At 38.6% G+C, this 25,067-nt stretch overlaps 1 protein-coding gene across 50 annotated transcripts in view; it reads left to right on the top strand.

The window, feature by feature from the left end:
- The window catches only part of l(1)G0196 (inositol hexakisphosphate and diphosphoinositol-pentakisphosphate kinase), a 525,389-nt gene that overhangs the window by 449,403 nt on the left and 50,919 nt on the right, over positions 1–25,067 (top strand). For 26 of the 50 annotated variants that reach the window (XM_067124561.1, XM_067124576.1, XM_067124571.1 and 23 more), the window contains one exon: positions 5,613–5,804. In XM_067124561.1, the coding sequence (XP_066980662.1) occupies positions 5,613–5,804 (192 nt within the window). Of the gene's footprint in view, positions 1–4,214; positions 4,236–5,612; positions 5,805–25,067 lie in introns of all 50 variants that reach the window. The other 24 variants (XM_067124577.1, XM_067124552.1, XM_067124555.1 and 21 more) reach the window with 1 other exon arrangement.

Genomic DNA, 25,067 nt, shown 5'->3' with positions numbered 1-25,067 from the left:
GTCTTGAAACCTTAAAGTCAGTGGGATTGTCTCCAGAAAGGGGACTTGGAAATTTCTGAAAGCCTGCACAACCCAAGTTCTCCTCTAGTAGATCATATAGAGTTTATCCCTCTTCATTTGGATTTGTCATTTCGTCCTTCCCAGTCCTTGTGCCCTTACATTTCAGCACTGCCCAGAAGAGGAAGTAACTCCTTGTGGGGCTGGCAGTCCCTCTCCTCTGCTGCCATGATTAGTGGGTTGTCTTTCTCGTATTTGTGCCAAGTAGCATTAACTGGGGGCAGAGCTCGAGTGGTGTCCGTGCTAAAGGACAGTTACAAGATAACATTCAAGGGTTGCATCCTCCTCTCATAAGCATTCCCATTCCATTCATTTCTTACTACGAATCCTCATTCCCAGAAAGGCCTTGCTTGACAGATTAAGTACAGTAAGGGCAGTGTTGGAGAAAGGTGTTGTAGAAACAGTGAACTGACCATCTCAAGGCTTGTGTAGCTGGTTTTTTCTAGTGGAGAAAGCAGCTGGAGATTGGAGGCCAGTAATCAACCTTTCCTGCTTTAGTAAGTTTTTTAACAGTTTTTATTCAAGATAGAAATCTTCCAGTCTGTGTTAGCTTCTGTAAGAGATGGAGACTTCATACTTGCGGGATGCGTACTTTCAGATACCCGTTCATCAAGATTTTTGGAAATTTCTAGGAGTCGTTTGTGATGGGGCAGTCCTCCAGTTTAAAACATTCCAGTTTGAACCGTCTACAGCTCCTCAAGTTTTCACAGGTGTTCAGCTCAGTTTTGGCTTGGCCATTCAAGGGGTACCTGGGCAATTGGTTGATCCTAGCCTTGTTAACATCTGATTCAAGGCAAAGATTGGGTTCTGGACCTTGCAAAACTCTAAGCATTGTGATAAATTGGAAGAAATCCAACCTCATTCCCAAAAAACAGGAAAAGGGTCTTGGTATATTGCTGGTATGGTCATACCATAGGGTTTGGTATTAATTGTACAACTAGATGAAAATTTCTTGAAATCAATAAGATAAAACACAAAGGAATTACAATGAGTAAAAGTGAAGAAAGAAGTATTTAATTCTTTATACCTGTTTTTACTTATTGGATTTTGCATCATTCATGCAATCAAGGTAAAAGTTATGTATATCTTAGTTTAACCAGACCACTGAGCTGATTAACAGCTCTCCTAGGGCTGGCCCAAAGGATTAGACTTATTTTACGTGGCTAAGAATCAGTTGGTTACCTAGCAACGGGACCTACAGCTTATTGTGGAATCCGAACCACATTATAGCGAGAAATGAATTTCTATATCACCAGAAATAAATTCCTCCTATTCTTCATTGGCTGGTCGGAGATTCGAACTCGTGGCCAACAGAGTGGTAACTGAGAACGGAACCCACTCGCCCAACGAAGAACTGCGATCAAGGTGAAAAATACTTGTGTTTTCATACAGTAAATTCACCCTGAATACGCTGGTGCTTTCAGATTTTAGATGCGTGTGATATGTGAAGAGAAAATGAAGAATATTTCTTATTATGTTGCATCTGTACTTGACTCAGTTTGCTGAGAGACAGTGATATGTGAGACACCGCATTGGCCCTCTCAGCCGCTGACAATTGCCAATTAGCAATATGAGAAGTTTGCAGTTTCGACAATATTTACCATATTATATTATTGTGTAATTACATTTTCTGTAAATAAAGGCATAGAATTCCCATTATGACTGTCGAACTTTTCACTCCAATATCATATATGTCCGTATGTCTGAACATATATATGAAAAAAAAATCAGATGGATGCATCTGGATGTGTTGGCTTCAATTTAGTCTAGGTGAGAAATTTGCATACTGTAGGCTACATGATAAATAACAGCCCTACATAATTATGAGTTCATTATTATGGCCCCTTGTTTCTCTGGTTAATAACATCAAAAGCTTATGGTTTTCATATGTTCATTCAATAAATGAAAGTACATCATTTTATTTACCATAAAATCTATTGGCAATGTAATGAATATAAAATTCTGTCTTTTTCAGAATTTGTTAGAGCTACTCTTACACCAGAATGTTTATTTCCTTTATATACATGTTACATTTGATAAACACTGTATTTTTTTTCCAAGTCTGTATACAACAATGTTGAGGAAACATTTGCTCAGTTTACTCCTGAGGTAATTCATTATTCTTGAATCATTTAATTTATATCTGAGTAAGTGTAATTCCCATAAACTTTCCCACATTCCTGCATCATTATATAGTGCATGTAGGATAATGAGACGAATCAGAAGACTGTCCTAGCTTTATCTATTTAAACAAAAAGAATGGAAATTCATACTGATATTTTATGTCATAAAAACAAAAGAAAATCATACACTGTAAGCTTACATTTCTATGTCATTAGGCTATCTGTATGAACAAAAAGAAATGATCTTAAATATTTTGTTACATCATTATCATTATTTAAAAGAAATAAAGGAAAATCATACCTATTTAAAAAAAATGGAAAATTATATAGATACATTGTTATTCCCTTGTATGTTAAAACCAAATGAAGGTTTGTTATTTATCATGTGTCCTACAGTATGCAGATTTCTCACCCAGACTAAATTGAAGCTAACACATCCAGATGCATCCATCTGATCATTTTTTTTTTTCATATCAGATATGTTCAGACATACAGACATACTGTATATGATATTTGAGTGAAAATGTTTAACAGTCATAATGGGAATTCTATGCCTTTATTTACAGAAAATATAATTACATAATAATACAGTAAATACTGTTGAAACTGCACACTTCTCATATCGCTAACTGGCAGCTGTCACCGGCTGAGAGGATCACCGTCTTTCAGCAAACTGAGTCAAGTACAGATTCCACATAATAAGACATATTCTTCATTTTCTCTTCAAATATCACGCGCATCTAAAATCTGAAGGCACCAGCATATTCAGGGTGAGTTTATTTTAAGAAAACAGAAGTCTTTTTATCTTGATTGCATGAATGATGCAAAATCCAATAAGTAAAAACAGGTATAAAGAATTAAATGCTTCTTTTTTCACTTTTACTCATTGTAATTTGTGTTTTATCTTATTGATTTCAGGAAATCATCACTTAGTGGTACAATTAATACTGAATCCTATGGTATGACCAAAACTTTCCTATCTTGTGCAAAACGTGAGATAAATGAAGAAATATAAACATATTGCTAATTTTCTAAGCTACAGAAACAAATATGACAGTGAGCAAGCCACCTACCTCCTGGTACCAGCCAATCAGAGGCCGCCAAACAAGCGTCTCGTAGGCATAGGGCTCACACAAGAGTCTACCTTAAGTGAACCAGCTATAGTGCCATCATACAGCTAACCTTGTAACTACAATTGTTTGACCATTCAGCTACACATGAAAGATATTCTCCACTTAAAAGGCTTTGGCCTGTATACCTAGGAAAAATACAAATTACTCTTTGAAAAATTTGGCTTCTTTCTGTTCTGGAGACAGGGTTGTCTTTTGAATGCCATTTTACATCTAATGGAGAGGTATATTTTATATGTATAATTTTTCTGGTGAATGCCCTTTTTTATGAAGGAGATAAAATTTCATTAAAGAAGGTGAGGTGAATAATATGTGTATACTTTAAAGTTTACCTCTGGAACTTTGAAGCTATGTTCTGTAGTTTTTTTTATTGACATTGAACTATTGAAATGCTCTGTTGTTAGTTCAAGAGGATATTTATGACTGCACAAGATAAATTTTAAACTAAAATTGTGAAAAAAAATTTAGAGTATAGAAGAATTCTCACTATCTCTCATCACTTTTCTCTAACTATTAGTGAGACATGTTTAGTATTTATATAATGTTTCTTTTGTATACAGTATTAGAATTTTATTTGATTTCTGTATACAGTATGTTTATACAGTACAGTATTTTTTCTTTACGAATTATATGTAAATTAATGAATTTGTTTAATTTCCTATGAAATGCTTAATTTTTATTCTATTTTGTATTTTTTTCTTATTTTATTATTACCTTTATGTTATTAAAATATGTTTTATACTGTAATCCAATAGTTTTAGAACTCACCGGAAAGCTCATCCACACACTTACAAGACATTGTATTACAAACATTCATCTCTTCAGAATATTTTCCCTACTTGTAATGAATTAGGTTTTTCCAAGTTCAGTCGTTTCAGTTTATTATTTTCTTATTTCCTGCAAGACTGGAGTCCTCTAGAAAGTGGTAAGAAAGAAAATAGGAAATGTTTACCATAGTAGTATGTAGCTCATGTACTGCTATATTGTAGTGCACAATAAAATCGAGCCATTAAAATTAGAGTTTTTTGAGAGAAACAGTATTTGAGTTGCTTAATTGTATAATAGTGAATATAAAGAAAATGTCACGATGCCATGTAATAAGTTTTATGGTAGACATATACTGTATCTGCTTTAAATAATGCTGTATAATTAATGCAAATGCTTTGTTGGGAATATGGTTAATATAAAGCAAGCTTGAACATGTTAGTAATCATATTCCTCAGCTGTTTTTATGAAAACTTGGCAGGAACAATTATTCAGCAATACAAGGTGAAGTTTTTGCCATAAGGACCCAGTTATTTACAACTGTTATGAGATGCATTTGAAAAAACACGGGAATGATCAGTCATACACGAGACTGGGTTGTGAAAGTGTATTTTGGCAATCTAAGTCTGGTAGTCCCTTAGGGTTAGGTATTGGGATCTAGAATTGTCTTTTGTAGGTCAAAATAGTTAACAAAATATTTACCGTATAGCCCTAACAATAAAAAAGACCTTCAGCTTGAATCCTTTAACTTGAGAATCTTGGAGTGGGGGGACCAAGAGGAGTATCCACTTCTCCCCCAATTAAAAGGCCAAGCAGTTCAAGTATGGAAGAAAGACAAATTAATACAGTACAAAAACATATATAAACTATATAGTAATCACTGAATATGTAAATTTTGCACAATTAAGGGTTGCAACAGACTTACTACATGAATTCTACAAAATGTAGTTAATGGGGTTGTGATGAAAGAATCTTGACACACAAAATCAAAAGTTGCTTTTCTTTCAAAGTCCATGAAATTATAACTGAAGAGAGGCCCATGTAGGAGCTTTTAAAGATTTAACTTTAGTATTTTTAACTGTCATCTCTGGAGCTTTTCAAGATTTAACTTTGTATTTTTAACTGTCATCTCTGAACCCTCTAGAACATTAGGAACGCTTATGAAATCTGCACTACTTGGACACTAAAAAGACTAGTTTTTACAGATACAGATACCAGCATGAAAATGTAAGTTTTATTTTACAGAATTCATGATTCCTAGAAGCAAATATATCTTAATTACAGTAAGCTGATCATAACGATACTGTCCACCTTATGGTGTCTGTATGTATTAGGTAGTCCATATTTGTTTTCATTTTGTAATACATCTGCATTTTATGTACTGTAATACCCATTCTTCATACATTTCTTTGAATTTGGAACAACAAATGGTTTTTTCTTCATGTTTCTTCCAGCATTTTTCATTATACATTTTTGCTTTATTTTACTTCCAGCATTTTTTCTTACGGTACTCGTTTATACTTTTTCTCACATTCAGAGAGTCTCCGACGACATCGACACAGCATTCCTGGTCACCTGAGTTCATATCTTATGTTTTTAGCTGGTCTGCAGCAGAAGGCTGCAGCAACTACTGGACCTGCTGTTCCAGTATTTTCTACAGCAGTTATCAGTGGATCAACTTCTGCTCCTGATCTGCGTGATAACTTTTCAGCACTTCCTTTTACTGGTAGTAAGTATATTTTACTTATCAGTTTTATACAGTTTTGGGTATTTTTATTACTAAATTGTGGTAGTGAAAAAAATGTCTAACTTTGTATGTGGGGAACTTTTTCAGTTGATATGCAGATTTGTGTTATAATTATAAATAACACCTCAGTGTAATACTATTTTTCAGGATCCTTTTCAAGAGAATTGTATAAATTAAGATAAATACTCTTAGATTATGTTGGTTTTTTATGCATTTTGTTAAATAAGTCTGGAGGGCTTTCACATCTCACTTAGGAATTTACTTTTAGTGTTTTGACTTGGCTGTATCTGAAAATTCAGATAACATATTTATTGAGCAAAATTTCGTAAAGGTGGTTAATATTTATTTTAATGTCTAGCAGGTAATTTTGTCCCCAAAATCAAAAATATAAGTGATGGTAATTGTGGTGTAGAATGTATTATATTTTGATTGCATTTCAAGAACAACATTGATGCTGTTAATGAGATATTGCAATAAAACACATGGGTTAATGTCATCTATAGGTATGAAATTCGCAAAGGTCATTAATATACATAGTAAGGATTCAACACTTTTTTAGCAAAAAGTACATAGCTATAAATTTAGGATTTTTTGTTTTACTTGAAGGCAGCACAGCCTTTCTGGCTTAGGATCTGTTAGTTGACCACTCTACTTGAGGATGTCAACCTTTCATTCTTTAACATTTCAGAAGAATTTGGTGTGTAACATCATGAAATTTTCGTGTTACCATTTAGGTGGTCACCCGGTAGACTTATCTTTTGTTTTATATATTCAGTTTCATAGTTCCAGAATATTTTTTTCTGTTAAAATAGTGTCTGGAGTCATGGCGCCTTATAAGTTTCAGAGTTGTTTATTGTGTTAAATGCTGGTCCATGGATGAGAACTGTCTTCCTTATTTGCAATGTTTCTCTTTTTCTTTCTGATATATATGGAGAGAAAGCTGTGTACATAATTACGCATTATTATTCCTTTAATTATGCATCTTTCCATGCTGTTGATGTTGAGGTAAAGGTGTTCAGCCAACTTGTACATATTCTTTTTCTAATTCAAGTTCCTGAAAATGGATTGGACTGGAATAATTCACAGAAAGGTTACTAGTGATTTAGATGAGTTTTTCATAAAGGATGCCACAACCACAATGAGTGTATACTCTTGCAAGCAGAGCCATTAAGTGACTAAGGTTATGTTTCTCTTATTCATGTTTTTCTAGTGATTTTTGTTTTTGTTTACGGAAGTTTCCTTGTCATTTATTAGAACATGATGCCTTTTAAAAATGGTCTTAAAATTTTAAACTGTTACAAACTCTCTACTGTAACAAAGCACATTAGTATGTCACATGGGAACTCAGACGTGTCAAATCACTGGTAGGAAGAAAAAATCAGGTTATTAAAGTAGGTTAGCCCATGTATCTGTGGTCCCTTAGGACTCAAACACATATCAGAAAAAGTCTTTGTTTGTCAGCTGATTGGTCAACAATTCCTAGAGATTTCTAGACTTTTAAAACTTTGGGATTGTCATAGGTCATTTCCAGTTCCGTTTACATTTTCATTCTTTTTATTACAATAATCTTTTTTAGCTATTAGCTAAGAAATATGCACCAAGGGACTAATGGTAGTTTTTTTTGAGTCACCATTTTCAATGTGAAATCCCCCTAGAGTTTTGTAGTGTTATTCTATTTCAATGATGATTCAGTTGTTAACAATAAGTTTATCTGGAACGTAGGTTTCCATGCTAAGTGAAAACGTGGAAATGGAGTAAAAAACATAACAGATATGTACAAGTTAGTAAAAACCTCTACTTCTTTGTTGATGGTATGGATAAACAAATAAACAATACAATATTCTTTGTGGCCTGTTGGAATAGAATTCCCTGTAGGTTTTAATTTGTATGTCATAACCATTTTGTTAAGTACAGTTACATTATGAATGAAATAAAATTATTAAAGCCAACCTGATTATGGCAAAGTAATGCTTAAATTTAAAAGTCTTGCGCGAGTTGCTCAGTGGAAGTCATACATAAATTGCTTAGGAAAAAACATTTTTTTTTAAACAAAATGTATTTTTTTGTACAAACCCATCACTTTATGACTACCTTTGAGTGTGTTAGTTCCTTTCTAAAACTGTATAAAAAAAAAAAATGCAATTTGCCAATTTGCCTTCTGTACCTTTAGCTTCCAAAGTCCCTCAGTCAGCAGAATATTATCATATTGTCATATGATCAGTCCGCAAGCTCTGTGGGGTCAGGAAGAGGGAAAATTACATTGTAAAATCAGTATTTGTTTTATGACTAAAAACCCATATTTTATGACTGCCTGAGTATTTTAGCTGGAGAAGACACTACTATATTGACACCAACTCTCACTGACTTGGAGCTAGTGACACTGGATCAGGGAGTCAAGAGTTGTGGAGACTTACAAGAGGTCTTAAATTGGGCTAGCACTTTGTTAGTAACACACCAGTCCAAACTACGTAAGGACTAAATCAGTAATGAACCTGAGCACTTAACTCTTCACCTGCAGTGTAGAAGCAACTACCCCAGTGGACCTTGCTGAGCAACAAGTGGTCAAGATTAGGAGAGAAAGGAGACACAGTCAGGAACATCATCTTATTTTTAGGGGGATGTAACAAGGTAACCTACTGCTACAAGAGGCTGATTGAAAATAAGTAGAAAGAATTTAGAAGCTGAGCTCTAAAGGGTAAAAAGGCATTGGGGGATCTCCTTGAAGCAAAATTGCAGATAGAGGAAATTTTCTTTTTTTCCCTTAAGGATAATAAATGTAGATATAGCCCTACTTACATGACTTCAAACCTGTGACAGTTTTGTTGTCCTAAACGTCCAAGGTGACCTGACATAAATAGGATTAGGTGTTTTTGGACAGGTCTGTTATACCCATGTTGGTGGATAATAATAATTAGTTGCCTCCTTTAAAAAAGTTTTGGGTCTTACAAGGATAGCTCCTGATAGTTTTTTTGTGGAAAAAAAAAATCTTATTCCAAGCTGATAAGGCAAAAATGAACTAGTACAAGGGTGCAGGATGAGCTTAACAGGAAGATGTCTTCATCAAAAAACCAATCACATAGGACATGCTAATACCTCTATAGTTCTTGATGTGAGAACCCTTGCTAGAAAGAGCACCTAACGCACTCACCCAATGGGAATTGAGATTAAGAATGTTCTCTTCAAGGTAAGGTCACTTAGAGGAGCATCCACAGAGGTGTGAGCATGCTGCTAGATAGGTGTTTTAACAGCAGTGACCAGTCCCAAGATGGGGACTGTAGTCTTGAGTGACGTTTCCCTTTCAAGCACGTGACAAAGCTCACTGGAAGTGCCTGGGTTGATGCTTATGCTCTCGAATACCTCTGAGAGGTAAATGCCTCTTCTGATAAAGCGCTGCTGGAGAACATCCAAGCTTAACGATTGAAGAAGTTGAGGTTCTGATGGTGTATCTGAAAGTGAGGCTTGCTGAGGAGCTTTTTTCCAGTGCAGAAAGCCTCTTGGGAAGTCCAACAAAAGTGCAAGAAGGTCCATGAGCATGAATCACTGAGGTTCAAGTAGGCCTAGAGGATCCTGTAAACAATGCTGGACTGCTGCAGTTTGCCCAACACTAGCGTAATTAACAAGAAGGCAGAATGCATACATCTCCAGTTCATTCCAGGGAACCATGGTAGTTTTGCTTGCCCATGTTGCCTTATCTGATAGGGATGCACAGTACAGTAACTTGGAAGCCTGTGATTGAGGCTGATGGTAAACAAGCCTAATACTAAAGTAAAACCCCCTGCTTCCAAAGCATAATGGAGATCTTGGAATGCAGGGATTTATTGGCTGGAAGTACCTGGTCCTATCTGCCTAAGGGGTCATGTATGGCAGAGCACTTCTTTGGGATTATGTGAGTGGTATTGTGATCCTCTCTACCCACAACAAAATATCTAGAATATATTGGTGCAATGTGGCGGAATTCAAACCCACAAACAAAACAACAAACAACACTCACCCTGATCTTCGGTTGCTGGAGATGGATAAAGGCCGCCCGTAACAACCACTAGAAACAACCACAAACACAACAAGGAAATACAAAAAAAAAAAGAAACGGAACACACACACAAATAAACAGCACACCAACAAGAAGACCAACAACTCCGAGAAAAGCATCGACAAAAACTGTCCCACACAAGAACCACTGACCGGCACTAGCTCTGACTAAAGACTCAAAAAAACTGAAAAATCCTTCACATATTCCTGCAAACAAACTAAACCTCATCCCTCTTCCAACAACCGAAGCACTCACTTACGACAATTACACTCTCTCTCTCTCTCTCTCTCTCTCTCTCTCTCTCTCTCTCTCTCTCTCTCTCTCTCTCTCACACACACACACACACACACAAAACGTTGGGAAATGCTAAATAAAACAAATTTATTCATCCTCTATAGCAATGCCAGACCATATTTACTATGTGCCAGGCTTTCCTGCCAAAAAATAAAAATAAAAAAAAACGGTACAAAGTGGTCCTCAGTTAATGCAGCTGTAGTGCTGGGTTGATGCAAAGTAAAAAATAAGAATGCATCAATTGGGGCAAGCACTCCCCATACTATGGGAGTTATTCACACATCAGTGCCAGAGGTGGCTAGTGTAAGTGGGCTACAAAGCATGAGTGCCAATGTATTACACTCACTGTAATTCATGGTGCACCCAAATGGTGAGTGCTACATCTTTTCTGATGGTACAGGGTGAAGAATTACACTTTCATTTGTGAAATAGCACTGTTGGTTAATAACCTTTGTTGCACAGTGGGAGGCAGAGGAATGTGGTCAAGGAATGTGAAACTGCTAAAAATTGTTGTGCTACCAAGTGTAGATATGAATGAAACATACATCTGTTGTCTGAGGAGTATTTAGGCAACTGAGGGGAATTGCATGGGTCACACATGAAATGAAAGGTATAGCTGGTGCACTGAAAATGTTTACAGAAAAGTGTTAATTGGTTAAGTTTTGTCTGAACAGACCTGTTTTGACTGAAAGACTCTTGATATGACTATTTTCTGCTGACAGAAGAACTTTGGTGCACATCTAGACTCTTGATATGACCATTTTTTGTTGACAGAAGAACTTTGGAGCCCAGAAGTGCAGACAATGAGCTGGATTTTTTTTTTATAGCATATCTGGCAAAGGAACTGATGCACCTGAAGGCAATTGTAAGATGTTGAATTTTTTGTGCCAATAGAAATTCTGTATTTCTCTTAGCTGATCATACTAGAAGATAATTAGATGGTCTTATCTAAATAACAGCAAGAAATTAAGTAACATTTTAGTACTTATGTCTTCTTAAGTGACTACTATAGTAGCAAATAAGCCATTTGTAATGCAACAGTTTTCCACCTGATTCTGTGATAAAAAATTTTATGACATTATAGGTGAAACAGCAAAAGATAATTAGAACAAGATTCAGATGTTGGTGTTTTGTTACATGTTTCTCATGGCTTTCCCCTTTGGTGCCTGTTTAGTTATACATGTCAGCTACATAAATTAAGCTCAGTGGTCTGTATAAACTACTTGATAATAATAATTAATAATAATAATAATTAGTCATACATTTGCCTCTATATACAAGTCACATATTAGGAGTTTTTATGCTTAGTAAATACAGTATCAGTATCTAACAGTAGATTTTTAATTCTTATAGGTATTATAACATATGACATTACACTTAAGTTACATACAAAGGAAACAAAGTGAAATGGTTTGCAAATGAATAAAATGAAATTGTTGAAGGTAATACACCATGACATTATGCTTAAGTTACATTCAAAGGAAGCAAAATGAAACGATAAGCAAAGGAATATAGTGAAGTTGTTGTAATATATGTTTGTGTGTATATTTTATAGGACAGAAGAAAGCCTTGGAACAGAAAAGAATACAACCAGGGTAAATTGAGGAAATCAAATGCATATACTCTGTATGCTTAAAAAAATAAAACTAGTCAAAAGTTGTAATCCATAAAAAAAATTAAAAGAAGGAAAAGATAATGACCAAGGTAAAGAGCAAATATTAGTATTTATGCATGCAGATCTAAAATTACAACAAAACACTGGTGTTTATTGCATTTATTATCCTGGATATGGATGATGGATGCCACCTTTGTGAAGTACAAAACACTCAGCCTATGAGAAGCAGGAGCTGAAGTCTGAATTTGCTTTTTTTATAACAAAATTAGGTCTTATATATACTTACCAAGTAATTACATTGCTATAAGTTTCTAACTCGCACAGCAGCTTAAATTCAAAATTCGTGGTAGCACTTCAATTGTTCAGTATAGATGACTAGTCCCGCCCACTAACGAGAATACCAGGAACGACTTAACAGACAACCTCATTCTCTTTGTGTCTTATGTCCAACAGAGGGGAGGAGGATGGGCTCTGATTCTGTAATTACTTGGTAAGAATATAAAAAACTTCATTTTATTATAAAAATAGCATTTTTATATAAGTAACTTACCAAGTAATTACACTGCTGAATCCACATTGACAGGAGGTGGAATACATAGGCATATTCTACTCCAAAACATGAGGTCATACAATGAATTTGAAATAGAAAAGATGAAGAGATAGTAGAAAATCTAATGTTTCCTCCTGTGATACCATGCCACTTACTAATAATGGTCACAAGGTACTGCAAAATTTTAACACTTTTAACTTTCATTAAAAATAGTGAGAGGCGATGATCGATTACACTTCAAGTAGGTCGATTGCAAAATGGAAGTAAGGGGCATATTGTGCCTGCAAGCTAATGAGGTAGAAGCTGCTCTGACATCCTTAGTTTTCACTTAAAGTTGGCAAAACACTCTCCTGAATCTGAGAGAGGTCTCAGAAATAAAGTCTATTTAGGATGAAGGACAGTGTGCTCTTAGTCAGAGGTCGAAATGAGTCCTTGCCAGAACACTATAGGTTATGGATGGCCCTCAGCTCTTCCAGTCCTGCTCAGGTAACACCTGAAAACTCCAATTGGACAGAGGGCTCTCTATTCTTCCTCAGAGTCAAGGATGTCCGTTAAGTTCATAAGGGAGAAAGAATGGATCCAGGTCTTGGATAGGTCCTTGTTCTTGGCTAAAATCTGAAGGTAAACAAGCAAACCATGTCAACTTCTGAAAAAGACCTATCTACAACGATGGCTTGGATCTCACTAAAACTTTTTTTTAGCGGAAACCAAGGTCAGTAGGAAGATAAGCGTCCGGGTAAGGTCTTTTCCAAGAAGAGGAGCATAGTAAATCAAAACAGGGACCTGTCAGTCACTTCAACACTATGTCCATGTTCCAGGAGACTGTATTTCTTTCCTTGCTTGGACTAGTTAAAGGACTTGATGAAGCTGCTTAAATACCGAGTTACAGTAAACCCCTTATATTCACGGGGATGCACTGCCCCCATTAGCTAAAATCTGAGAATGCTTAAAACCCCTCTAAAAACACTTAGAGCTGCCTATTTCGATAGTTTAAACATGAAAAACCCTTTAAAATGCTTATACCTGAGTATTTTAATAGTTTTGTGATAAAAAGTGCATTTAGTCATGAAAATATGAAAATACAGTAATTAGTGAATATTTCTCAGTGAAAAATAGCGCGAATAATGGGTAGATACGTCCCACAGAGAAATCCGCGAATACATGAGTCCGCGAATCGTGAGAATGCAGATATAGGGGGTTTACTGTAAACATAGCTTGACACCCCTTAATGGGGGAATACAAGAGATTCTAGATCTCCTCAGATAAAAGAGGCACTCCACAATTCGGGCTGCAGATGTCTCGAAAGGAATGACGTAGAGTCCGAGACACCAGCTACGGAAAATCGCTCACTTATTCTGCTAGACAGAGCTAGAAGATTGACATCTGCATTTGCTACAGTCCCTATAGTACGTCGAGGAAAACCCCTTCATTCTGACAAGCTTCCGGACAGTCTAAGGCCTGCCCGGACAAGAGTGAGCCACTCTTGGTGGTATCTCTTGAAGGGAGGTTGACTGAGTGGACATGGATTGGGGGAGGAGTCTTGGAGACCACCAACAACCGTGGCAGGTTTGGAAATCATTATTTCATGGGTCAGAATGGGGCTATGAGGGTCATAACGTCGTAGTGAGCCTGAAACTTGTTTAGCACTTCCTTGACTATGTTGAAGGGTGGAAAGATGCAGGGGTCCAAATTGGACTGAAGTTGCAGCATGGAGTCTGTTGCCCATGCTAGAGGGTATGGGGCTGGAGAGGAAAAAAAAAAAAGAGAGGGAAAGATAAAGGTTCCGTAAGGTGGCAAACAGGTCCAAAGTCAGCCTGCCCCATAGATTCCACAGATCCCGACAGACCAGGGGATTCAAAGTCCACTCAGTGGTGAAAACAAGCTTCTGACAGCTCAGTTCGTCAACCAGAAATTATCAGTTCGCCAGAATAAATCACGAGACTAGAAAACTCGACTTTGATTCCACAGTAGAGGTTCTCTTGTTGTTTGGTGGTGAAAAAAATGAGTGTCTCTCCTTGCTAATGTAATAAGCATTGACTGTGGTCTAGTCTAAATGGATTATCACAGTCTAGGAGTGAACTAGGGTCAAAAAGCACTGAAGCCCTAAGCGACTCGCTTCCAGCTGTCTGACATAGATGTGAAGGCTCAATTCTTCCAGGGACACGTCCCAGAAACTTCCTGGTTCCCCAAGTGGGCTCCCCAACCTAGATCAAGGTGTTGAGATGAAGTCTAAGTCTAGTCTCAGAGGATAAAGGAACTTCCCTTCCAAAAGTTAGTTCAGACAGCCACCACTGCAGGTCCAACTTAAATTGGGCTTTGGGAAAAAACGACGGTGTCCACTGTGTTTCCCAGTTGGTCTTGTGTTCAAAACCTTTGAGCATTTTTCCTTCGAAGGGAATCGAAGAAGTCAGTCATCCAGGAAAAACTGATGTTCATGGCCAAAAATGAAGTCAAATGTAAGAGGAGTGAGGACTCAAGAGAGGACTTATGCCTTAGAGGCCGAAGCCTAGATCCCCGAACTGGAAGATCCTGTCTCTTAAGAAATACTCTCCAAAGTCTGGACGTGGGCATGGGAGGAAGTATCCTGCATATCCAAGGTCTCCATCCAATCGCCCTGGAGAATGGACGACAGGACTGTCTGGTTTGTCTCCATCTTGAACTTCGTTCTCTATGCGAAGCAAAAAGGGGGCTGTGGGTCATGCAGGCTCGCTGATGACCCTGCGGACTAGGAAGCAACCGAGCGAACTTGCATATCATCATGCACTCACAGACAACTGTACAAACTAGTTGCCGACCCAGCTGACTCTTAACATCCGTGCGAGCCCAACTTCTTATCTGGACTCGATAATGCGTTGCGTGGACTCGACGACACCTCATACAGACTGAAAATATATGCGGAACTGTATGTGGCAGAAACTAATATCTGGCATGCTTATAAAAAGCTTGAAAAGTCCATAAGAGACAAAAAAGCCAAGCAGTGTCCTTGTCCAAAACCAGGTGTGACGAATTCTTCTTCTGTCAGACACAATCCTCTAAACAGAAAAAATAGTCCATGCGTGGGCAGGCACCAGACGTTCAGCAGCGGGAGCCTCTTACTGACTAGATAGTGCCGAGCGCTCTGGAACAGGCGTTGGGCGTTTGGGAATCAGCACCAGGAGCTCGGAAGTTGATTCCAGGTGTTCGGGAAAGGGTGCAGCTAGAAAGCACTGGTTCAAGAGGGTTCATGGTGGTTTCTCTTCTTGCTTGGTGCTCAAGTAAAGTCTTTCAAGAATAAAATGTTCCAGAGAGAAGGCATTGCCATTCCAAAGGAATTCGGACTGAGGAAGTGACAGAGGGAACCACAGTGAAACTGCAGGAAGACTTGAGATGAAGCTAGCCTCCTTACTGCTTGACAGGAAGTGGAGAACAGCAACCATCATATGCATGTATCTTCACAGAAAGTGGAGAACAGCAACCATCATATGCATGTATCTTCAGTGGCCGTGAAGAACTTAAAAATGTAACGGTGCTTACTGTCTGTGCCAGAAAACTCAGAGCTGGATGGAAACTAGAGAAAGAATTGCAAAACTCTCATATGAAGTCTGTCTAACTTGACTAACGTCTTGGTGGATGACAGAGTCCCCAGTAGTCTCATCCACTAATGTTCCTAGTAAGAAGAAAAAAGGGGCTAGAAATTAGTGGACTGTCTGAAAGTAGCGGTGATTCTCTTGGCAGATGGAAAGCCTGAAAATTCTGAGAGTTGAGACTGACATCCAAAAAGCTGACTCTTGTGACGGAGGCTTCATTCTGATGAAGAGGTGATGTAGGTCTGCAAACGAAAATAATAGGGCTGATTGCAACTGTTTGCCTCTTACAGTGGTAAAGGAGCACCAGAGCTCTCTCTTCTTGAGATTCCCAAGAAAAGAGTGGAAATCTCTAAAAACCATCTCAACTGTACTTGTCCACACAGGACAGGACTAAGAGACAATCCGAGGCGATGTCTCTTGTAAACGCTTGGGAGTCCTCTATCTTCTTAGCCTGTGCTTCTGCTGCCAGTCAAGAGAAACCTTTTACTTAAAAATCTTGATGAGATCTTCGACAAGGAGGTTTAGTTCCATTGAAAAACCAGTGGGAGGAAAGTCCAGGCACACTTGTCTTGCTCCCTTTTCAACAAAAGTCAAACTCCCAGCTCTGAGACTTCTTAAAGGTGCTCAAGAAGACGTCAGTTGATGAGTGATGATATCACTACGCATCCTTCAAAATGCCTTTCCAGTGGCTGTCTAACACTACACATCCATCAAGATGCCTTTCCAGTGGCTGTCTGCTGATACCTGGTAATGTATTATAGGTTCAAATGAGGGGGCAATTACCCAGGGGCAAAGCCCCTCAGACCCCCCTCGACTGCCAGTATGTCTCCGCCCAGGTTTAGGGAAGTATGGCAGGGACTTTAGGTCTAGGAGATCCGATGGGCCGAATAGCCGCCACCTCCACTACACATCCATCAAGACGCCTTTTCAGTGGCTGTCTGTCGATACCTGGGAATGTGCAACAGGTTCAACCCTGGGGGACTTCCCACCAGCCTTCATTGGACTTTCAGTGTGCCTCCTCCCAGCTTAATCCCCTTAAGTCTGACAGTGACTTAGGTCTAGAACCAGCGGGGCAGACAATCACCTCCTACACTGCACAACACTCCACTGTTACAAGGTTAATTTTCTGTTAACCTAGACACAAGACTGACAATGGTGCAGGAAGGAAGCGAGGGAGCCAGACACGGGAGCAAGTGGATAAAAAGTCAGAGAGCTAGTAGCAGGAGAGAAAAATGGATGTGGGGAGAGTTGGCACCAGGCGTTTGGGCGCATGACAGTGGGAGCTGGGTGCAGCCTGGCACCACGTGAGCTGAGAGCTTGGGAGCTGGTGCTGGGAGGTCGGAGCATGATTCTTGACTCTCGAGAACGCCTTCTCTCCTAAAGCCCATCCACCAAAACATTAAGCACAAAATCTCTCCTTACTACATTCCTGCCCTTACACTTTTTCAGTTCTCTACAAAGGAAAAAAGTGTGATTGGAACTTCGCTACAGTAGCGAAAAAATGGTGAACTTGAATCAGATCTCAATAATAACAAAACAATAAAAAACTGATCCTGAATGCTATAAGCTTGAAGGCTACCCAAAGTCAGCGATAATACTTCACCAAAATCCGGTTATACAACTGGCAAATAATGAACAAAGCTGCTGCAAATATCTGATGTTTACATTGGGCATGGCAGAAACAGAATGAGTTTGTCTACTAAGTCGTTCCTGGTATTCCCATTAGTGGGTGGACTAAATAATTGAAGCACTACAGTGAATTTTGAATTTAAGCTGCCATGTGACTTAGAAACTATAGCAAAGTAATTACTTGTTAAGTTAATCATATAAAACTTAGAATCCGCTGGAGTTGAGAGTTTGACTGGAATCCAAAGGGAAGCTAGACACACCTTTGCATGAAGAGTTTGGCTGGCAGCAGACAAGGTGATAGCATTAGACAAGGGGCCAAAAGCAGCTGGGGATTGAAAGGCATCTGTGAGACAAAGATGTGTAATTTCTGGAAGACTTAACAAGTGCATTCTTAGAGCAACTTGGTGTCAACATGGCAGGTATAGCTGGAAGAAACTTAAGAGAAGTTTTGGCTATACATCATTTTATTAAGAAGGGCATCACTGTCACCAGAAAAGGACCCTGAGGCTTGGCTGGAGAATACAGTCATGCAAATCTAGAGATAATTTTAGTTTCAACTGTAGAACGCCATGACATTTCTCATACCTGTTTCTGATAAGATAATAGCTCTATTTTACTTGAGATTAGTTTTGGTAAAATACAGAAGTCAACTTGAGGGGTAACCTGGACCTGACAACTACCAAAGTGATAATGAACCCTGTCAAAACTTGACAAACCAGTATCCCAGGGCTGACCTGGTAAACTTAAACACCTATGTTAAAGCATAATAAAAGTAAATTTCAGTTAATTAGCAATAAATAATATACAGTACTGTTTACCGTGAAACAAAGTTGCTAGTAGTCAATGTAAAATGAAGTCAGGAATACTAAAATCCCATAGAAATAACATTAACCATATAAAGTCCAGCAATAAAACCATTATCAAAATGCAACCACTTCTTTTTCTCTCTCCTAAATGACTTTTTTTTACTCACCTTTATCCAGATTTTGCCATTATCCAATGAGCTCTTGATTCTATTAATCAAGATAATATAAGGATTACTGTATCAGAAATGAAGGGGAAATAAATGAAAATTTTCTAATAAATATTGTAATGAGTAAGGTACATAGGGCAGCACACTTATTCTAATGTTGCTCACCACTAGGTTAGTAGCATTACAAAACAATTAGACAATCTTATACTTGATCATTATAGTACTACAAACCCAAGGCATGTAGCAAATCCCTATGGATAGTAATTTGCAAATCATTAACTGTCTACCAAGAGGTTGCTGGTTTGAGATGACAACAGATAAAACCATAAGGTACCAGAAAATCACTCATGATTAGTATTATTATTACAGTATTATTATTATTCAGACAGTGAACCCTATTATGTGGAACAAGCCCTCAGGGGCCATGGACTTGAAATTTAAGCTTCCAAAGAATATGGTGTTCATTTAAAAGAGGTAACAGAAGGTAATGGGAAGCGCAAAAAGAAGTCAGTTATTATAAAAAAAATTAATTAACAATAAATAGAAAAAATATAAGTGCATTATAAAATACAAGGAGAATGGGTAGTAATGCACTGCATCTGTGCTTTAACTTTTAATGTTCCAATTGCACATCTTAAGGGAAACTGTTCCATTGTCCAACTGCATGAGGAATAAGGACCTCCAAAACTAATAAGTTCAAAAGTGAGGTATGTTTACTAAATATTGGTGCTGCTGTTCAGCAAATCTGGTTGCTCTCAGGATAAATTGTGAACGTGAAAATCTGTAAATTACAACTTTTGAAAAACTAACAAACAAGAGACCACTGCCTATGGACCAAGTCATAACTGCTAATGTTAGGAAACTGAAACCTACCACCATGAACAACTCTGTCTAAAAGAGATGAACCTCTGGCAGAGGCAGACATCCACACTGGAGAACAGTATTCTAGTAAAGGAAGGTCAAATGACCCAAAATAGGTTGCATTGATTTTATCACTGGTACAAATATAGGAGGCCTTATGTACAATACCTAACTTCTGTGCATAATTTGCTGACGCTTTACAGATGTTTCTCAAAAGTAAGATGAGAGTCAAAAGTTACAACAAGTGTAGTTAAAACCTCAGACTCATTTAGCCGAGTCCCATCTAACTGAAGGGGAGGATGGGGTGGAAAATCTGTACAAGATCTACTAATCAATAGTGTTTTTGTTTTACTGGCATTCAGCCTTGTACCCCATTGACTACACCAATCACTAATCCTCTCCTTGTCATGATTGACTAAGGGCAGCTTCACTTCTCAAAAGTGAAGACTTTAATACACCCACGTGTGTTTTTATCATTGGCATGCTGAACAATCTCGTTTTCCAGGCCAACAACCATATCACTCGTATAAACTAAAAATCACATTAGGAAATACATCTTACGACCATTCCACTGATAAGGGTGAAAAAAAGCACTGAAACCTATATAAAGAAGTGTACTTTCACACTTTCTTAAAAACCTCTAGCCAGTAAAAGTAAAAACAAGTTAAAATCACTAACAACACAATTGATATAAAGAAATACAAAGCACACTAGGCTAAAGCAGTAATACATAATATGCAAAAAAATTAAATATGAATCAGTGAATAATGAGTATGGAAACTGTGGACACTTAAAATTTGAGGAAGCCTAAGCTATTGACCAGCCAGCACACACAAAGTTGAGATATGTTTGTCTACAGGGGCATAATGGAAACAGCACTTTTTTTTTTCTTTAATTTTATATTTTTTTTTACTAGATGTGTCTTCAGATTCAAATTGTGATGGAACAAACTAGAGTAAATTGTCACCCTTCAGTAATTCAGTGGCCCATCAACCTCTGGGGCACTTATCATAAACGAAGTACTTGTAATTAAGGATAGCCCACAGAGAGATTAAAATAATGGAGATTCTTTAGCTTTCAGAAGGGAACATTACATATCCTCTCTTGGATACAAATGGTCAAAAGGACAGTCACTATTCAAATAATGTCCTCCCTTCAATTGCAAAAATACTGCAAGAGCAGTATTTTTGAAAAAGAATCTTCATGAACACTTGGGAGAATAGAGTCTGCTATGGTTCATCATAAGTTTGTTTACAATAATGTAGCCTGTTTACAAAGAAAGTTTCAGAATTTAACTTTCTTCATATGGGATGCTTTCAGGCTGTGTAACTGCCAGTTATTGTAAATTTTAATTTGACATTGTAGTACCAATATCACTACTGATATGTTTGCAGTACAGGTAGCCCCTGGTTATTGGCGGACGTTCCGTTCCGACGGTGTGACTAAGCAAAAATCGCTGATAACCAAAACTCAGCAATTTTTAGTTATCGGCACCTCTGTTAGGCATGTATTGGTGCCAACCGCGATTATTGGTGCATATCAGCGCCAAAGCTAGACAAGTGCCGAAAAACCGGATCACCGATATCCGAGCCCGCCAATAACGGGAGACTGCCTGTACTGTGGTATCTGATGACCTGATTACTTTTTTTGTTAATCTTAATTTCTTGCATCAACCTATGAGTTCAAAGTTGACACTGATAACAAAGACATTATACCCTTATTAGATGCCCTAAAATTATCTAAAATTAATTATCTAAAATATAGTGTTCACAGATAACCAACACACTGTAAGTCTTTTATTCATGTGTTGCTTTAATCAACTACTGACACAAAATGACAAATTTTTTAAGTAATTTGTATTTTTCCTAACATACAAACCTGAGGTCTTTACATATGGGATTAACTTTCAGCGAGCTGGAAACCTCGCCGTTATACTTTGCAAGGTGGTTATGGTACACAGTTTACCTTTTGGCCCAGGCAAGAGAAAGAGGTGGGCCCTTTATGTAAAGACCTCAGGTTTGTATGTTAGGAAAAATACAAATCACGTAAAATATTTGTCATTTGCTCCTACATGATTACAGACCCCTAAGTCTTCACATATGGGAGACTTACTTTTGGAGGGGGGATTCCGATTAAATCTGAACTGATTGGTAGTTTGGCTCACCTGGGTACTCTCTTCCTGGTCATGAAAGAGCAAAGGAAGGAGACCATACCTCTAACTTATTGAACAAGAGAGATGTTCAATTGTCAGACTTCTGGGCATTTTGAATTAAAGGAATGTAATATCCTTGATTCGAAAAGGTTTGGATGAACCCACAGTGTCAGAGACTATAAAGCTAAGAATAACTAACTGGTTTGCTCACAGTCAGTCCCTCTCTCCCCTTGCTAGAGAGAAGGAAGGATTTGCATCTATTAATCCAAATACTGTTGAGCTAGATTATAAATAGAATACTCAGTCATCTACTATAGATCACCTGCATGCACACCAGTCCAGCACTTGACAGCTCGTTCACTGTTCCTCTGCCCATTGGAAGAGGAAGGAAGACAGGAGAAAGGAAAGAGGCCAGTCCCACACACACCTTCTCCTTGCAGCCGCACACCTTAGGTGTGATGCAACCTGTCCCTCAAGAGCTGAGTGAACTACATGACTTGTTGAGCATGTACCACAGGATCCAAGGAACTGGAGTCCAAGGACCTATGGGCAATGTCCCAAGGTAAAAGATGAATGTGATCTGCACAATTACATTCCATCCTAGTACTTGACTGACAAGTTCTTCCTGAATGCGATGGACAAGCCAATGCCCCTGGCCTTGAAAGATCTGGCCTGAAACGTACTGATGTCCACCAGGAAGTTGCTGGATACCCTTGTCTGCTCATCTCACTAGTCAGAGAAATGACTTTGGACACTGTTTCTCGGCCAACTTGAAGCTAATGAACGAGTTGTTGGCACTGGGTTGAAAGTCTTGTCTTTATGGAGACCACATAGATGTCATACTGTCATTGGCACCACAGGATCATAGAAGTGGAATGATCCATCTCACTGATCACCTTCGAAACTTGTAGAATGACGACAGACATAAGCTTCCAGATGTAAATGGATACCAAAGATGTCTTACTTTATTCAAAGGTGTGAGAAGACAGAACAGAACAGTACCAACTTCAGTAAGTTGGGAAAAGGACTATGATCAAGCTTCTTTAGAGGTTGAACAAATTTCCGGAAGTCAAGGTACGAAGATCAACTGTCCTTCTCTCCTGACTTCAGCGAATAATTACTGTAATTTCATTCATCTTGCTTGGGATGTCTGGCTGGCCTCTGTACTTTAAGTTCTTCTGTCTGCCTGTGTACTTGCACTGCAATAGAGTAGATGAAAGGACACTAGGACCTTCTGTTGACCATGGCACTATCATGGTGTCGTTGCTATCACACCGAGGAGTGTCTGTCTTGAATCTTGAGACCCCTGAAAGTCTAAAACGAACTGTGATTAAGTTCCAAGAAAGGAAGTGTAGGAGCCTGCCACCCTGGTCAATGTTCCGAAGAATGAAAAATCTCTGGAGGAGGATAGTGTAACCATGGCACTACCTTGGTGTCATTGATATCAAAGGAGTGCCTGTTTGGACACTGAGACTCCTGAAACTGTCTTAAGATCCACACATAATATTCTCTCCTCAGGTTGTAGATCAACTGGTAATTGCAGCAGCAGCTACTGCTTACATCTCCCACTCCTCACAGGAGTGTTAACTACATCAAGTCAAAAGAAATTGAGTTCCTAGACACCACTTCCTGACTGAGTAGGAACCAAAAACAAGTTGTCAGAACTCAGTTTGGAGGTGTTGTTGATCTCCCAACGAATCAGGCAAAACGGTGGGAAGTTGTAAGCCTAAGACTTGAATCATGGATGCGAAAGATGTCTCCTAGGTGCCAACAGCATCTGTAGTTTCTAGGTCATTTAGCCAAGTACTGACTACTGTAATCCCAACATTTCTAACCATGGATGCAAAAGATGTCTCCTAGATGTCAACAGAATCCAGTGCCCCAGAAGGTCACCTATCCAAGTACTGACCTGCCCCAATCATTGCTAACTTCGTTGATCCGACGAGAAGTGATATTTTCAATGTGGCATGGTTGATGGCTGTTAATGCACACAATCCACACAGACAAAGCCAAACAGTGACATCTTCGGAGTGTCTAGACTGAAGGACTAATTAACTGTCTTCCTAGATCAAACAATTCAAAATGTCGAGGTGTCAAGACCAATTGCCGCTAACACTGACCCTAGTGACTGAACTTGCCTGTCATACATCCATCATCCTGGAATGTGTATGACTGACTGCTGTGCTGAGCATGTTACTGCAAACCCATGCACCTGCACTGTTAATGGAATGTGTCTGGTTGACCACCGTACTGCGTATGCTACTTTAAACCCGTGCATCCGCATCGTCAGTTGAGGAGATGATAGGACACTAGTCCCCCCCTCTTGTTGACTAAAGCTGTGTCCACACCATCGAACTTTATTTGATGTGACGTCAGAAGTGGAGAAACTGGGCAAAGTTCTGTATAGGTTTTTCCGTATGATTACCAAAGTAACAAGGCTTCGCTCGTTGCTAGTTAAGATTGGGAAATGGGTTTAGAGAAGTTGTTGTCTAATATACGAAGTTACGTTGTTCATCTATGTCAATGAACTATCATTTCTGTTATTCCCTACATTTAAACATGCCCAAGGTTTCCTGGTCTTGTGAGTTAACTTTGAGCTTGATAGTTATATCATCAACACCCATGCCTTTGGGATGTGAGAAGCGATGTATATATCGGTCCATTTTCTCGCACATCAATCACTCTTGCTGCCATTAGCACCAGGCTCACACTGCTCAACTGTCATTGTTTGGCCACCAGCATAATAACCTTTACTGGTCTTTGTTTGATAAGAAGCAAAGTTCATTGAACAAAGTTCAATCGTGTGGACGCAGCCTAAGGAACTACCATGGTACTGTTCCTTAACAACATTATGGAATGCCTATCCTCAGATCCTGAAGCTTGGAGAGCTAAGAAGATCCAGGTTATAGGTGCAGATTAGGTAAGGTTAGGCTAGGTTTAGTTTAAGCTAGGCTAGGTTGTGTTAAGGTTAGGCTAGGCTAAGTACTCAACCAAACCTGTAGAGCAGGAGACTACCTCCTGGTTGATGCTATTAGACAAGTAGTTCCAGGATACTGAAATGCAGGTCTGGTAAGGTTAGGCTAGAACTAGTTAGGTTAGGCTAAGTTAAGTTAAGTACCCAACCTAACCTCTTGATAAGTACCCAACCTAACCTCTTGATAAGTACCCAACCTAACCTCTTGATAAGTACCCAACCTAACCTCTTGAAGTGTAGGTGAATGCCCTTCGGTTGATACTTTGAGGCACGAAGTATCTCTGGAGGGGAAGTGTGTACAACACCCCAAGGGGATAGTTGTAGTCTCACCTCTCTGAGAAAGGATGGGAAGGAATGGGGAGACCTTGTCAAAGACCAGGACCCCCCTTTCCATCTTCAAGAATCATTCTTCATCCTTGGGCTAAGAAGAGTATTGCAGGAGAGAACGCTGAGGCTGTTGTACCAAGGGGTGGGCCAGATCTGTAGATTTATGGAGCTAGAAAATAATTCTGATCGCACAAGGAAAAAATCCTGCACACTCAGAACTGACTCCTGTTTCAGAAGCGTAGGATGGTATGCTTCTACAGAACTTCACTGTAAA

Source organism: Macrobrachium rosenbergii, chromosome 22 (assembly GCF_040412425.1).
Source record: "Macrobrachium rosenbergii isolate ZJJX-2024 chromosome 22, ASM4041242v1, whole genome shotgun sequence".
Lineage (NCBI taxonomy): Eukaryota > Metazoa > Arthropoda > Malacostraca > Decapoda > Palaemonidae > Macrobrachium > Macrobrachium rosenbergii.
Note: the sequence above shows the minus strand (reverse complement) of the source record. Positions and strands in the feature narration are given on the sequence as shown.